Source organism: Pseudophryne corroboree, chromosome 1 (genome assembly GCF_028390025.1).
Source record: "Pseudophryne corroboree isolate aPseCor3 chromosome 1, aPseCor3.hap2, whole genome shotgun sequence".
Taxonomy (NCBI): Eukaryota; Metazoa; Chordata; class Amphibia; order Anura; family Myobatrachidae; genus Pseudophryne; species Pseudophryne corroboree.
This window is the reverse complement of record NC_086444.1, coordinates 817,595,856-817,613,661: the sequence shown is the minus strand read 5'-3', so window position 1 is coordinate 817,613,661 and position 17,806 is coordinate 817,595,856. Positions and strand designations below refer to the sequence as shown.

At 46.2% G+C, this 17,806-nt stretch overlaps 1 protein-coding gene across 2 annotated transcripts in view; it reads right to left on the bottom strand.

Moving 5' to 3' along the window:
* Nucleotides 1-17,806, bottom strand: part of RBPMS (RNA binding protein, mRNA processing factor) — a 288,589-nt gene that overhangs the window by 91,944 nt on the left and 178,839 nt on the right. For both annotated transcript variants that reach the window (XR_010176286.1, XM_063919382.1), the window contains exon 5: nucleotides 9,474-9,624. Coding sequence is in view for 1 of the 2 variants with exons in the window: in XM_063919382.1 (XP_063775452.1) it covers nucleotides 9,474-9,624 (151 nt within the window). In the remaining variant the exon portion in view is untranslated. The remainder of the gene's footprint in view (nucleotides 1-9,473; nucleotides 9,625-17,806) is intronic.

The window sequence follows — 17,806 nt, the reverse complement described above, 5'->3', positions numbered from 1 at the left end:
CATTCATTAACATAATTTATTACATATATACACCAATATTTATCTTACATGCATACTTCCATCCATTGTTATTTCTTTATATATTCCTTTCTCATATTTCAATTGTGTTTCTCCATCCACCTATAAACATTGACCAGTAACAGAACTTTGGTCCTAATTCAGACCTGATCGTAGCAGCAAATTTGTTAGCTGATGGGAAAAACCATGTGCACTGCAGGAAGGGGGGGCCGTAGATACATGTGCAGAGTTAGATTTGGGTGGGTTAAATTGTTTCTGTGCAGGGTAAATACTGTCTGCTTTATTTTCTCACTGCAATTTAGATTCCAGTTTTAAAACACCCCACCCAAATCTAACTCTCTCTGCACATGTTATATCTGCCCCCCTAACCCCCCCCCCCCCCCCCCCCCCGCAGTGCACATGGGGGGTCATTCCGAGTTGTTCGCTCGTTATTTTTTTGTCGCAACGGAGCGATTAGTCGCTAATGCGCATGCGCAATGTCCGCAGTGCAACTGCGCCAAGTAAATTTGCTATGCAGTTAGGTATTTTTCTCACGGCATTACAAGGTTTTTTCTTCGTTCTGGTGATCGGAGTGTGATTGACAGGAAGTGGGTGTTTCTGGGCGGAAACTGGCCGTTTTATGGGTGTGTGCGAAAAAACGCTACCGTTTCTGGGAAAAACGCGGGAGTGGCTGGAGAAACGGAGGAGTGTCTGGGCGAACGCTGGGTGTGTTTGTGACGTCAAACCAGGAACGACAAGCACTGAACTGATCGCAGATGCCGAGTAAGTCTGGAGCTACTCAGAAACTGCTAAGAAGTGTCTATTCGCAATTCTGCTAATCTTTCGTTCGCAATTTTGATAAGCTAAGATTCACTCCCAGTAGGCGGCGGCTTAGCGTGTGCAAAGCTGCTAAAAGCAGCTTGTGAGCGAACAACTCGGAATGAGCCCCATGGTTTTGCCCATCTGCTAACAAGTTTGCTGCTGCGATCATGTCTGAATTAGGACCTTTATCCATCACTGTATTATATATTTCTCGGTACAATCTACGAGACTGGCACTAGAGAAACTCAACCTACACCGACTACAGTCATTCACATTCATCACCATGTATCCACAATAATTACTTCCATCGCTCCGAGTCAACAAGAAGCTAAGTACTTGTATGTTATAAAACTTTAAGGACAACTTTTAATAAGAATTTACTCACCGGTAATTCTATTTCTCGTAGTCCGTAGTGGATGCTGGGTACTCCGTAAGGACCATGGGGAATAGACGGGCTCCGCAGGAGACTGGGCACTCTAAAAGAAAGATTAGGTACTATCTGGTGTGCACTGGCTCCTCCCTCTATGCCCCTCCTCCAGACCTCAGTTAGGGAAACTGTGCCCGGAAGAGCTGACACTACAAGGAAAGGATTTGGAATCCAGGGTAAGACTCATACCAGCCACACCAATCACACCGTACAACTTGTGATAACTATACCCAGTTAACAGTATGAACAACAAATGAGCCTCATTAACAGATGGCTCATAACAAAACCCTTTAGTTAAGCAATAACTATATACACGTATTGCAGAGAGTCCGCACTTGGGACGGGCTCCCAGCATCCACTACGGACTACGAGAAATAGAATTACCGGTGAGTAAATTCTTATTTTCTCTGACGTCCTAGTGGATGCTGGGTACTCCGTAAGGACCATGGGGATTATACCAAAGCTCCCAAACGGGCGGGAGAGTGCGGATGACTCTGCAGCACCGCATGAGCAAACTCAAGGTCCTCCTCAGCCAGGGTATCAAACTTGTAGAATTTTGCAAACGTGTTTGACCCCGACCAGGTAGCAGCTCGGCAAAGTTGTAATGCCGAGACCCCTTGGGCAGCCGCCCAAGAAGAGCCCCCTTCCTCGTGGAATGGGCTTTTACTGATTTAGGATGCGGCAGTCCAGCCGCAGAATGTGCAAGTTGAATCGTGCTACAGATCCAGCGAGCAATAGTCTGCTTAGAAGCAGGAGCACCCAGCTTGTTGGGTGCATGCAGGATAACAGCGAGTCAGTATTTCTGACTCTAGCCGTCCTGGAAACATAGATTTTCAGGGCCCGGACTACATCCAGCAACTTGGAGGCCTCCAAGTCCCGAGTAGCCGCAGGCACCACAATAGGTTGGTTCAAATGAAACGCTGATACCACCTTAGGGAGAAATTGGGGACGAATCCTCAATTCTGCCCTGTCCCTATGGAAGATCAGATAAGGGCTTTCACATGACAAAGCCGCCAATTCTGACACATGCCTAGCCGAAGCCAAGGCCAAATATATATGACCACTTTCCACGTGAGATACTTCAACTCCACGTTCTGAAGTGGCTCAAAACAATGTGATTTTAGGAAAACCAACACTACGTTGAGATCCCAAGGTGCCACTTGAGGCACAAAAGGGGGCTGAATATGCAGCACTCCCTTAACAACGTCTGAACTTCAGGCAGCGTCTTTCCAAGCCTTTAACAGCGTAGGAATCACTTCATCTGGAACGCCCTTTCCCGTTAGGATCCGGCGTTCAACCGCCAAGCCTTCAAACGCAGCCGCGGTAAGTCTTGGAACAGACAGGGCCCCTGCAGTAACAGGTCCTGTCTGAGAGACAGAGGCCATGGGTCCTCCGAGATCATTTCTTGTAGTTCTGGGTACCAAGTTCTTTTTGGCCAATCCGGAACTACGAGTATAGTTCTAACTCCTCTCTTACTTACTATCCTCAGTACCTTGGGTATGAGAGGAAGAGGAGGGAACACATAAACCTACTGGTACACCCACGGTGTCACTAGTGCGTCCACAGCTATCGCCTGAGGGTCTCTTGACCTGTCGCAATACTTTTTTAGCTTTTTGTTGAGGCGGGACGCCATCATGTCCACCTGTGGCCGTTCCCAACGGTTCACAATCTGCGTGAAGACTTCTGGATGAAGTCCCCACTCTCCCGGGTGGAGGTCATGCCTGCTGAGGAAGTCTGCTTCCCAGTTTTCCACACCCGGAATGAACACTGCTGACAGTGTTAGCACGTGATACTCCGCCCATCGGAGAATCCTTGTGGCTTCTGCCAACGCCATCCTGCTTCTTGTGCCGCCTTGTCGGTTTATATGGGCGACAGCCGTGATGTTGTCTGACTGAATCAGCACCGGCTGGTTTTGAAGCAGGGGTTCTGCTTGCCTTAGGGCATTGTAAATGGCCCTTAGGTCCAGAAAATTTATGTGTAGGGAAGTCTCCTGACTCGACCATTGTCCTCGGAAATTTCTTCCCTGAGTGACTGCTCCCAAACCTAGGAGTCTTGCATCCGTGGTCACCAGGACCCAGTCCTGAACGCCGAATCAACGGCCCTCGAGAAGATGAGCACTCTGCAGCAACCACAGCAGAGACACCCTGGCCCTCGGGGACAGGGTTATCAGCCGATGCATCTGAAGATGCGATCCTCACTTGTCTAACAGGTCCCACTAAAAGTTCCTTGCATGGAACCTGCCGAAGGGAATTGCTTCGTAAGAAGCTACCATCTTTTCCAGGACTCGCGTGCAATGATGCACCGACACCTGTTTTGGTTTCAGGAGGTCTCTGACCAGAGATGACAACTCCTTGGCCTTCTCCTCCGGGAGAAACACCTTCTTCTGTTCTGTGTCCAGAAACATGCCCAATATCAGCAGACGCGTCGTAGGAACCAGCTGCGACTTTGGGATATTCAGAATCCAGCCGTGCTGTTGTAGCACTTCCTGAGATAGTGCTACTCCGATCAACGACTCCTCCTTGGACCTCGCCTTTATAAGGAGATCGTCCAAGTACGGGATAATTATAACTCCCTTCTTTCGAAGGAGTATCATCATTTTGGCCATTACCTTGGAATACACCCTCGGTGCCGTGGACAGACCAAACGGCAACGTCTGGAATTGGTAATGTCAGTTCTGTACCACAACCTTGAGGTACTCCTGGTGAGGTGGGTAAAGGGGGACATGTAGGTAAGCATCCATGATGTCCAGTGATACCATGTAATCCCCCTCTTCCAGGCTTGCAATAACCGCCGTGAGCGATTCCATTTTGAACTTGAACTTCCTTATATAAGTGTTCAAGGATTTCAATTTTAGAATGGGTCTCACCGAACCGTCTGGTTTCGGTACCACAAACATTGTGGAATAGTAACCCCGTCCCTGTTGAAGGAAGGGAACTTTTATTTTCACCTGCTGGAGGTACAGCTTGTGAATTGCCGCCAGTACTACCTCCCAGTCCTGGGGAGTAGCTGGCAAGGCTGATTTGAGGTAACGGCGAGGGGGAGACGCCTCGAATTCCAGCTTGTATCCCTGAGATACCACTTGTAGAACCCAGAGATCCACCTGTGAGCGAACCCACTGGTCGCTGAAGTTCCGGAGACGCGCCCCCCCACGCACCTGGCTCCGTCTGTGGAGCCCCAGCGTCATGCGGTGGACTTAGTAGAAGCAGGGGAGGATTTTTGTTCCTGGGAACTGGCTGTCTGGTGCAGCTTTTTCCCTCTCCCCCTGCCTCTGGGCAGAAAGGAAGCACCTTTGATCCGCTTGCCTTTCTGAGGCCGAAAGGACTGTACCTGATAGTACGGTGCTTTCTTAGGTTGTGAGGGAGCTTGAGGTAAAAATGTCGATTTTCCAGCTGTTGCTGTGGATACGAGGTCCGAGAGACCATCCCCAAACAATTCCTCACCCTTATAAGGCAAAACCTCCATGTGCCTTTTAGAATCAGCATCACCTGTCCACTGCCGGGTCCATAATACCCTCCTGGCAGAAATGGACATTGCATTAATTCTAGATGCCAGCCGGCAAATATCCCTCTGTGCATCCCTCATATATAAGACGACGTCTTTAATATGCTCTATGGTTAGCAAAATAGTATCCCTGTCAAGGGTATCAATATTATCTGACAGGGTATCAGACCACGCTGCAGCAGCACTACACATCCATGCTGAAGCAATTGCAGGTCTCAGTATAGTACCTGAGTGTGTATATACAGACTTCAGGATAGCCTCCTGCTTTCTATCAGCAGGCTCCTTCAAGACGGCCGTATCCTGAGACGGCAGTGCCACCTTTTTTGACAAGCGTGTGAGCGCCTTATCCACCCTAGGAGATATCTCCCAACGTGACCTATCCTCTGGCGGGAAAGGGTACGCCATCAGTAACTTTTTAGAAATTACCAGTTTCTTATCGGGGGAACCCCACGCTTCTTCACACACTTCATTCAACTCATCTGATGGGGGAAAAAACACTGGCTGCTTTTTCTCCCCAAACATAATACCCTTTTTAGTGGTACCTGGGTTAATGTCAGAAATGTGTAACACATTTTTCATTGCCGTAATCATGCAACGGATGCCCCTTGTGGATTGTGTATATGTCTCATCCTCGTCGACACTGGAGTCAGACTCCGTGTCGACATCTGTGTCTGCCATCTGAGGTAGGGGGCGTTTGTGAGCCCCTGATGGTCTTTGAGACACCTGGGCAGGCACGGGCTGAGAAGCCGGCTGTCCCACGGCTGTTACGTCATCCAGCCTTTTATGTAAGGAGTTGACACTGTCGGTTAATACCTTCCACATAGCCATCCACTCTGGTGTCGACCCCGCAGGGGGTGACATCACACTTATCGGCACCTGCTCCGCCTCCACATAAGCCTCATCAAACATGTCGACACAGCCGTACCGACACACCGCACACACACAGGGAATGCTCTGACTGAGGACAGGACCCCACAAAGTCCTTTGGGGAGACAGAGAGAGAGAGTATGCCAGCACACACCACAGCGCTATATAATCAGGGATTTACACTAACACAAAGTGATTTTTCCCTATAGCTGCTTTACATATACAGTTTGCGCCTAAATTTAGTGCCCCCCCTCTCTTTTTTATCCTTTGAGCCTGGAAACTGCAGGGGAGAGCCTGGGGAGCTGTCTTCCAGCGGAGCTGTGAAGAAGAAATGGCGCCAGTGTGCTGAGGGAGATAGCCCCGCCCCCTTCTCGGCGGACTTCTCCCGCTCTTATATTTATATTATGGCGGGGGATTTTTGCACATATATAGTTTATTAGACTATATTATGTGCTGTTCGCCATGTAAGATACTCTAATTGCAGCCCAGGGCGCCCCCCCCCCCCCAGTGCCCTGCACCCATCAGTGACCGGAGTATGTGGTGTGCATAGGGAGCAATGGCGCACAGCTGCAGTGCTGTGCGCTACCTTAATGAAGACCGGAGTCTTCAGCCGCCGATTTCCAGGATGTTCTTCTTGCTTCTGGCTCTGCAAGGGGGACGGCGGCGCGGCTCTGGACGACCGAGGCTGGGCCTGTGTTCGATCCCTCTGGAGCTAATGGTGTCCAGTAGCCTAGAAGCCCAAGCTAGCTGCAAGCAGGTAGGTTCGCTTCTCTCCCCTAAGTCCCTCGTAGCAGTGAGTCTGTTGCCAGCAGATCTCACTGAAAATAAAAAACCTAACAAATACTTTCTTTACTAGAAGCTCAGGAGAGCCCCTAGTGTGCAACCAGCTCGAGCCGGGCACAGATTCTAACTGAGGTCTGGAGGAGGGGCATAGAGGGAGGAGCCAGTGCACACCAGATAGTACCTAATCTTTCTTTTAGAGTGCCCAGTCTCCTGCGGAGCCCGTCTATTCCCCATGGTCCTTACGGAGTACCCAGCATCCACTAGGACGTCAGAGAAAAATAATATGCTAATTATTATCTACAGAAAGTGCTTTATTCCACAAGTTGCTTAAATGTCACTGCAAGATTCATTGTGAGGTAAGTTAAAGGCAAGGGTATAGAGTTCTAATACAGGTTGAGTATCCCTTATCCAAAATGCTTGGGACCAGAGGTATTTTGGATATCGGATTTTTCCGTATTTTGGAATAATTGCATACCATAATGAGATATCATGGTGATGGAACCTAAATCTAAGCACAGAATACATTTATGTTTTATATACACCTTATACACACAGCCTGAAGGTAATTTTAGCCAATATTTTTTTACAACTTTGTGCATTAAACAGAGTGTGTGTACATTCACACAACTCATTTATGTTTCATATACACCTTATACACACAGCCTGATGGTCATTTAATACAATATTTTTAATAACTTTGTGTAATAAACAAAGTTTGTGTACATTGAGCCATCAAAAAACAAAGGTTTCATTATTTCACTCTCACTCAAAATAGTCCGTATTTCGGAATATTCCGTATTTCGGAATATTTGGATATGGGATACTCAACCTGTATATTGGAATGTGAGTCAATTAAGTTTCATTAACAGTATTAAGGTAATTTGGTACTAACTAGAATACTGCAGATATAATGCTCCTTGTATTGTTCAGATATTATTAGAATGTTCTCTGTATTGTATAGAGATCACTACAATTGTCACCGTTCACCATAATGCTGTCTATATTGTAGATAGGTCACTAAAATGTTCTATATATTGAATACAGGTCACTAAAATGCTCTCTTTATTTTATATTGGTCACCAGAATATACCTTGTATTGTATATTGGTCACTGCAAAGCTTACTGTTTTGTTTATATGTCATAAGAATGTTCCTTATTTTTTTTATAGAAGTCTCTTAATTGCTGTCCATATTGCACTCTCTATATCATTAGCATGTTACAGGTTGAGTCTCCCATATCCAGAATGCTTGTGACCATAAGTATTTTGGATAACAGATATTTTCTGTATTTTGTAATGTTAGCATACCATAATGATATATTTTGGTGATGGGACACAAGTATAAATACAGAATGCATTTATGTTTTATATACACCTTATACACATAACCTGACTGTAATTTTATACAATATTATTTCATAATTTTGTGCATTAAACAAAGTGTGTGTACAGTGACCCATCAGAAAACAAAGGTGTCACTATCTCAGTCACGCTGAAAAATCTTTATTTCAGAACTTTAGAAATTCAGAATTTTGGATATGGGAGACTCAACCTGCATTAGTATTATAGAGAGGCCACTAGAAGAGTCCCTACTTTGTCAGAGGGGGTTGTATTTAACATATTACATATGCTGTTGAAGCTTCATGTTTTGCTGACATCTGCAAGTGTCTGTCTGGGAGGACCAAATAGAGGAGGAGGCAAGTGAGCGGGATTGGGTGGAGGCAAATTGCATCACTGCAGCACCCGCCCCTACCCTCCCTCCTTCTCCCCCAGTGAAGCTTTGCTGGGATTCTGGATATTGCAAAGATGGGGTCAGGGCCGCAATCACACAATCTTTACCAAATTGCACCAAAATGTCCCACACCCCACCCAATTCGCGGGTTGGTCAACGACATACAGGAGATTTGCCAACTTTATCTGGAGCTGGGTACTCTCTCCCAATTTCCGAAGTCTCCCAGAAGAGTGGCAAGTATGGAGAAATGACACCTTTGTGATTTTTTGTCATGTCCACTTTTGCAGTACTAGTAGAAAAGTCTGACCTACCTGTTTGTGTTTGCCAACATTCAAAAAGTGCCAGCCAACTCCCTGCTGCCAGGACCCCTCACTAAAACAGTAAGTACAGATAAAACCACATGATGTCCTCACTCTATAAGCAGTCACAGCTGAATGTTGCAGAGCAGCCACTGGGAAGCTGATGCTTTGTAGCCAATCAGAGCATACCCTATGCATATAGTGGCACTTGAGATATTAGTTGCATTCCTACTGACTGACAAACAATTCTGATAAATATCCTCACAGGTGTATCTGCATCCACATACATTACTGAGAAAATGTGGCATATTAAACATGTTTACAAATACAGATTGCCTAATCACGACCGAAAACAGGATAGGTGAATCAGAGATTTTTGAAATGAAGAATTTCCCTAATTCACCAATGAATCATCAATCATCGTCATAATTCAATCAGACCTAACAATCTATTTCTACTATGTATTGTATCCTAATACAACATACCAAGGTGCTATCTACAGCATGTACTAACTAACTTGAAAAAAGGCACAACACAGAAAAGAAATAACCTTATCTGTGTATACTTTACACATATCCTATAAACACAGACAACTGTTCATTTATGGTAACCCATTAATCCCTATCCCATCATCAATCTTTACAACCCCCCCCATCTCCCCACCACCACAAAAAAAAACAACTTAGTGTTAAACCCCAAAAAGTTCACAGGAAAATACCCATTATCAATATTCTAATGAGAAATCACCATGCCTGACCTTCCTTCATATATATTTCACCAAATCAGTTATCAAATAACATACAGTATATATGGTCATATGTGTAAGTTGATATTACATTTGATTTTGTAATGTACTGTTTTTACTCTGCTCCTCATATATTTGACATAGAATATGTTGTCTGCAAAACTGCAGAACCAGAATAAACTGAGCCAGTGTTAGAAAACTGATGAATATACTGATTAAATAACTTGAATTTTTGTGTGTTCAAGCAACAGCTTCATACTATATTCTTGGCTGTAAATCCATCAAGATAAGGCAGTACTTACATTGATCCCTGGAGATAAACTGAGGTACATTGTTCAGCTGAGGTGTGCTGGGATTTGGGGTTCCAACAAGTTTGCTTTTGGCCATCTTTGTGTTTGCTTTTGCAAACTCCAGCCGTAACGTCTGAGGAATTTCTGGATCGAAACGTATACCCTGCAACCATTGAATGATAAATATTTATTCACTAGGCTAATAAATCCATACACATGTACAATTTATCTATTACTAAGTGCAAAGAGCAGTAATGTGTTGTAGACCTTGACGAATAGCCACCTAAGGTATGTGATCATGATACCAAAAGTAACAAAAATGTTTAAGTTCTCTTGAGTAATGGTTTTTATATTTTGTTAGGAACTTGTTAACGTTGTATTTTTCCCCACAAGAAACTGTATTATCCTTAGTTATAACAATGAATATTCTTCTTTGTTCAATCATTATGCCTCACCCAGACACTGGCAGATGTATGTGGCTAAACTGCATGGTGTGTATATACGTGTCAGCCATGCATAGAGCAAATTCATGCTAAGAGTGGATGCGGATGCGAGTCTGTTGCGATCTTTCACTGTGCTTGTTTGACTAAATAAATGTTCTGATTACCTAGCGCAAATTCCTTTTCTGATTTTAGTGTGTTGTGAACAGGCTAATGAAAGGTAATATCTAAATGATTGCTACAGGCTGCATCATATTTGCCCTGAACTATTTCATTGCATAAGTACTATAGTTCAGTTTGTGCCTAAATGTATTTGTCTGCAGAACTATACAGAAAGGATAATATGTTACTGAGGAGCGTTGCGCATGCTTTACTGGCAGTCAGGATCCTGGCGGTCAGCATACCGATGCCAGGATCCCGAACTGCCAGCAGGTGGATGAGCGCAACGAAGCCCCTTTCCGGGCTCTGTGGCTCACTGCGTTCGCCACAGGTTCTATTCCAACTCTATTGGTGTTGTGGACACCCACGAGTGGGAATATCCCTGGGCCCCCTGCTGGCATTATGGCGGCCGGGATCCCGGTGTCGGTATGCTGAGCGCCGGGATCCCAAACTGAGGATATGTTGAGAAATACTGTATAGGAGTTATAGCAAAGGCAAATATACGGATATAAGCATACAATGTTTATACCATGAGGTTTAAGCAACACCCTGACCAATAATGTTACTTGATGACGAGAATTTTTTAAAGCATTTCCATTGTTTACAAATATATAAGCCATTTAGCTTTCCTTTTTCTATATGCATTGTGGGCCCTGAGATTGCAAAGGACAGCTCTTCCAATAAGATGCAATGCATTCCAGAGCTTGGTACATACAGGAAATGCAGGCAAAGTCCAAAAACAGCAGTTTTCAGGTTTTTGCCCGAATTTTTCCTTTAGTACATCCCTTCCAATGTATTTACAGGATCAGTATGTAAAACCAGCGGCCGGGATTCCGACCGTCAGTATACTGATAGCCACCGGCCACCGGTATGCCAGCAGCATTGCTGGCATGGTGGCTTGCTGTGCTCGCCACAGGATTTATTCTCCCAGTATAGGTGTCGTGGACCCCCATAGAGGGAGAAAAGCCTGTGGTGGCGTTAGTATTTGAGCACTATTTGGGATTCCGGTGTTGGCATCCTGGTGTGATGTCCGGGATCCCGACTAGCGGTATGGTAACCGCTTCCCATATTTACAATTTAAAGAAATCAGAGCCATTAGAAACAAAAAGACCCCCTGTATTTCAGTTCCGTATTATCATAATAACTAAGACACCTAGCATATCAATTTGTTAGGATCAAAAAGAGAACGTTATTAAATTAATGTAATACGATGTAAATTAGTCATAATGCTTAATATATAAAAAGATAATCATTTGTCTATTATAGAAATGAAAGCAAGTTTCTTAATATGAAAAGGAGAAAGACAGAAATAGAAAAACTCACTTCATTTTTTATGGGGTACGCAGATAGTGTAAACGGAAATGGCTTATGGATTTTCAATACACATCTCCACTAATGATGTCTTAAAAATAAATATCTTTTCTTTAGCACATACAGAAATATAGCAAACAGATCATACATTTACATACAGATGCATATTAAACATGTATATATTGTTTTAATTGCTTGAGATAATACTTAATTTCTGTAATTCCTCAGTGTTTAGCACATATGCTTGATATGTTTGATGTATATGCAGTAGTTGCCCTGAGTAAAAATTCTCAATTCTGAATAACAATATACATTTTCATATATTAAGTTCCTTCAAAAAAGGGATACAGAATGCACATGATCGGCAGCATCCCAGGATTTAGGCCTATAATTTGCTGGGATTCAATCCTGGGATTGGAGCTTCCAATCCCGGGGATTTCGGGATTAGCCAGACCCTTTTTTTTTTTTCAATGTCGGACAGCGTTGAACATCTTCAGCAGGATCAGATGCTGTCTGGCTCCCCCTGCCCCCGGCTGTGCGTACTGTACAGTGTGACATGATGTCAAGGGTCACGCTGCGCAGCCTGATGCCAGTCGCCCAGACCTCACCGCCCGCAGCAGGTGGCCCCTCTCTCTCATCCAGAGGATGGTCAGTTGTGTGGGCTGGGCGGGGCAGGGGGGCTTTGAAAAAATAGGATTTTAATACCTACCGCAGGCCTGGCCAACCTGTGGCTCTCCAGATGTTGTGAAACTACACATCCCAGCATGCCCTGCCACAGTTTTAGCATTCCCTAATAGCAAAATTGTGGCAAAGCATGATGGGACTTGTAGTTTTACAACAGCTGGATAGCCAAAGGTTGGCCAGGCCTGACCTACCGGTTAATCCTTTTCTCTTAGTCCGTAGAGGATGCTTCAAGAACCATGGGGTATAGACGGGATCCGCAGGAGACATGGGCATTTTAAGACTTTAAAAGGGGTGTGAACTGGCTCCTCCCTCTATGCCCCTCCTCCAGACTCCAGTTATAGGAACTGTGCCCAGGGAGACGGACATTTTGAGGAAAAGGATTTATTTAATTATTTTAAAACTAAGGTGAGATACATACCAGCTCACACCGCAAACTCGCCGTACAACATGGCATTCAACAACGCATGCAACGGCATGACCAACATCAGTCATAGACTGACTGAATTTAACTCACATGAGTGTAACCATAACCAAACTGCAGATACAGCCCGCATTGGGACGGGCGCCCAGCATCCTCTACGCACTAAGAGAAAAGGATTTACCGGTAGGTATTAAAATCCTATTTTCTCATATGTCCTAGAGGATGCTGGGGATGCTTCAAGAACCATGGGGTTTATACCAAAGCTCTAGAACGGGCGGGAGAGTGCGGATGACTCTGCAGCACCGATGGACCAAACAAGAGGTCCTCCTCAGCCAGGGTATCAAACTTGTAAAACTTCGCAAAGGTGTTTGATCCCGACCAAGTAGCAGCTCGGCAAAGCTGTAATGCCGAGACCCCACGGGCAGCCGCCCAGGATGAGCCCACCTTTCTGGTAGAATGGGCCTTCACCGATTTTGGTAACGGCAATCCTGCCGTAGAATGAGCCTGCTGAATCGTATTACAGATCCAGCGTGCAATAGTCTGCTTGGAAGCAGGAGCCCCAATCTTGTTGGGAGCCCACAGCAAAACAGAGCCTCTGTTTTCCTAATCTGAGCCGTTCTGGCGACATGGATTTTCAAAGCTCTGACCACATCGAGAGACTTCGATTCTGCCAAGGCGTCAGTAGCCACTGGCACCACAATAGGCTGGTTCACGTGAAATGATGAAACCACTTTTGGCAGAAATTGCTGACGAGTTCTCAACTCCGCTCTAGCAGCATGGAAGATTAAATAGGCACTTTTGTGAGACAAAGCCGCCAATTCAGATACCCGCCTTGCGGATGCCAAGGCCAACAACATGACTACTTTCCAAGTAAGGAATTTTAACTCAACCTTACGTAAAGGTTCAAACCAATGAGATTGCAGGAGCTGCAATACAACATTAAGATCCCACGGTGCCACAGGGGGCACAAATGGAGGTTGGATGTGCAGCACGCCTTTCACGAAGGTCTGAACTTCTGGAAAGGAGGCCAATTCTTTCTGAAAGAAGTTTGATAAGGCCAAAATTTGTACTTTAATGGAACCCAACTTTAGGCCCTCATCCACACCTGTTTGCAAAAAATGGAGCAAACGCCCCAGCTGAAAATCCTCCGTAGGAGCCTTCTTGGATTCACACCAAGATACATATTTCCTCCAAATACGGTGGTAATGCTTTGCCGTTACTTCTTTTCTAGCCGGAAGAAGTGTGGGAATGACTTCACTGGGAATACCCTTTCGGGCTAGGATTTGGCGTTCAACCACCATGCCATCAAATGCAACCGCGGTAAGTCTTGAAACACGCACGGCCCTTGTTGTAACAGGTCCTCCCGTAGAGGAAGAAGCCAGGGATCTTCTATGAGCAACTCCTGAAGATCTGGATGCCAGGCCCTTTTTGGCCAGTCTGGAACAATGAGTATCGCCTGAACCCTTGTTCTTCTTATAATCTTTATCACCTTTGGAATGAGTGGAAGTGGAGGGAACACAAAGACCGATGGAAACACCCACGGTGTCACTAGGGCGTCCACCGCTATTGCTTGAGGGTCCCTCGACCTGGAACAATATCTCGGAAGCTTCTTGTTGAGGTGAGACGCCATCATGTCTATTTGAGGAATTCCCCAACGACTTGTCACTTCTGCAAAGACCTCTTGATGAAGACCCCACTCTCCTGGATGGAGATCGTGTCTGCTGAGGAAGTCTGCTTCCCAGTTGTCCACTCCTGGAATGAAGACTGCTGACAGAGCGCTTGCATGTCTCTCCGCCCAGCGAAGAACTTTCGTGGCCTCCGCCATCGCCGCTCTGCTCTTTGTTCCGCCCTGGCGGTTTATGTATGTCACTGCTGTCATGTTGTCTGACTGAATCAAGACGGGCAGACCGCGAAGAAGATGTTCCGCTTGCAGAATGCCGTTGTAAATGGCCCTTAATTCCAGAATGTTTATGTGCAGACAAGCTTCCTGGCTTGACCATTTCCCCTGAAAATTTCTCCCCTGTGTGACTGCTCCCCAGCCTCGGAGACTTGCATCTGTGGTCACTAGGATCCAATCCTGAATCCCAAACCTGCGTCCCTCCAGGAGGTGACAACCGTGCAGCCACCACAGAAGGGAGATTCTGGTCCTGGAAGATAGGATTATTTTCCGGTGCATGTCCAGGTGAGACCCGGACCACTTGTCCAACAGGTCCCACTGAAACACTCTGGCATGGAACCTGCCAAACTGGATGGCCTCGTAGGCCTCCACCATCTTCCCCATCAACCGAGTGCATTGAAGAATCGACACTCTTGCCGTTTTCTGAATCTGTTTCACCATGTTCTGTATTTCCAGAGCTTTTTCCTCTGGAAGAAAAACTCTTTATAATTCTGTATCCAGAATCATACACAGGAACGACAGATGTGTTGTCGGAACCAGCTGTGATTTTGGCAAGTTTAGGAGCCAACCATGTCGTTGCAGAATCGTCAGTGAGAACGTTTTTCAGCAATTGCTCCTTGGATCTCGCCTTTATGAGGAGATCGTCCAAGTACAGGATAATTGTGACTCCTTGCTTGCGCAGGAGAACCATCATTTCCGCCATTACCTTGGTGAAAATTCTCGGAGCCGTGGACAGACCAAACGGCAACGTCTTAAATTGGTAGTGACAATCCTGAACAGCAAACCTCAGCTAAGCCTGATGTGGAGGATAAATAGGGACGTGTAAGTAGGCATCCTTTATGTCGACAGACACCATAAAATCCTCCTCCTCCAGACCGGAGATCACTGCTCGGAGAGATTCCATCTTGAATTTGAATTTTTTTAGATAGAAATTGAGGGATTTTAGGTTCAGAATCGGTCTGACTGAGCCATCCGGCTTCGGGACCACGAACAGGCTGGAATAAAAGCCTTCCCCCTGTTGTGACGGGGGTACTGTGACAATGACTTGATTTTGACACAGCTTTAGTATTGCAGCGCATACTACCTCCCTTTCTGGAAGAGAAGCTGGCAAGGCCGATTTGAAAAATCGGTGAGGGGGCACGTCTTGAAACTCTAATTTGTACCCTTGAGTTACTATTTCTAATATCCAAGGATCCAGGGCCGAGTGAGCCCAGACCTGACTGAAGAGTTTGAGACGTGCCCCCACCGGTGCGGACTCCCTCAGAGGAGCCCCAGCGTCATGCAGTGGATTTGGTAGAAGCCGGAGAGGACTTCTGTTCTTGGGAACTTGCCACAGCCTGTGACCTTTTCCCCTTCCTCTTCCTCTCGTAGCAAGGAAGGAGGACCCTCGACCTTTTTTGTATTTATTGGGCCGAAAGGACTGCATCTGATAGTGAGGCGATTTCTTTTGTTGTGCAGGAACATAAGGTAAAAATGATGACTTATCCGCGGTAGCCGTAGATACCAGGTCAGTGAGGCCGTCACCAAACAAGACACTACCATTAAACGGTAAAGACTCCATAGTCTTCTTAGAGTCAGCATCAGCATTCCATTGATGAATCTACAATGCCCTCCTAGCCGAGACTGCCATGGCATTGGCCCTTGATCCCAAAAGGCCAATATCCCTTGCAGCTTCTTTTAAATATGCTGCAGCGTCCCTGATATGACCCAGAGTCAAAAGCACGCTATCCCTGTCCAGGGTATCTATTTTAGATGACAAGTTATCTGCCCACTTTTCAATAGCGCTACTCACCCATGCCGAAGCCATGGCAGGCCTGAGTAGCGAACCTGTAGTAACATAAATGGATTTTAGTGTATTTTCCTGCTTACGATCCGCAGGATCCTTCAGGGCTGCCGTGTCAGGAGACGGGAGCGCTACCTTTTTGGACAGACGCGAGAGAGCTTTGTCCACCGTGGGGGTTGACTCCCACTTTTCCCTGTCCCCAGAGGGGAACGGATATGCCACCGGAATTCTTTTGGGAACCTGTACCTTCTTGTCAAGCCTTTTCAAAAAGAGCGTTCAGTTCATGAGAGGGAGGAAACGTTACCTCAGGTTCCTTTCCTTTAAACATACAGACCCTTGTATCAGGAACAGCAGGGTCGTCCGTGATATGGAATACGTCTTTTATTGCCACAATCATGTCCCGAATGCTCTTAGCCAGTTTAGGATTCAATCTGGCATCACTATAGTCGACACTGGAATCAGAGTCCGTGTCGGTATCTGTATCTGCTATCTGGGTAAATGCACGTTTCTGTGACCCCGAAGGGGTCTGAGTTTGCGACAATGCATCCTCCATGGATTTTCTCCATGTCTGGTTCCTAGACTCAGATTTATGTAATCTCTTAGTCAACCGAGCCACATTTGCATTCAAAACACTCAACATATTTACCCAATCATCCGTCAGCGATGCCGACACAGTCACTCCCACAGTCTTTTCTGTCCCCCCTCCAGCCTCCTCCTGGGAAGAGCACTCAGCCTCAGACATGTCGACACAGGTGTACCGACAGCCACAACCACACTGGGCTATAGGGGACAGACCCACAGCAAAGCCTGTTAGAGAAACACAGAGGGAGTTCTGCAGCTCACAACCCAGCGCCTATCCCAGTACTGAAGCGTGTAAAATACAGCCCAGACCTGTTAGCGCTTTTATAGTTAATAAAATAGCACCAAATCTCTTGTGCACCCCGTTTTGCACCCTGTTACTTGTACAGTAGTGTGGGAGGCCAGGCTCAGCGTCTCTGCAGCGTGGAAGAGAAAATGGCGCTGGTCAGAGCTGTGAGGGCTAAGCCACGTCCCCTTAATGGCGTGCTTCAGTCCCGCTTAATTTTATATATTTATACTGGCGGGGGTCTGTATTTAGTGCCTAGGTACTGTATACACTTGTGCCAGTAGCAAATGAGGTTTTATGCTGCCCAGGGCGCCCCCCCATGCGCCCTGCACCCTGCAGTGCTGTTTTGTATGTGGGAGCATGGTGCACAGCGCGGCCGCTGCGCGGTACCTCAAAAGCCGTCTTCTGCCGTCACTGAAGTCTTCTGATCTTCTTCTACTCACCCGGCTTCTGACTTCTGGCTCTGCAAGGGGGGTGACGGCGCGGCTCCGGGAACGAGCATCTAGGCGTACCTAGCGATCAGACCCTCTGGAGATAATGGTGTCCAGTAGCCTAAGAAGCAGAGCCTTGAAACTCACAGAAGTAGGTCTGATTCTCTGCCCTCAGTCCCACGATGCAGGGAGCCTGTTGCCAGCAGGACTCCCTGAAAATAATAAACCTAACATGAGTCTTTTTCTGAGAAACTCTGGAGAGCCTCTCAGTGTGCATCCAGTCTCACTGGGCACAGAATCTAACTGGAGTCTGGAGGAGGGGCATCGAGGGAGAAGCCAGTTCACACCCCTTTT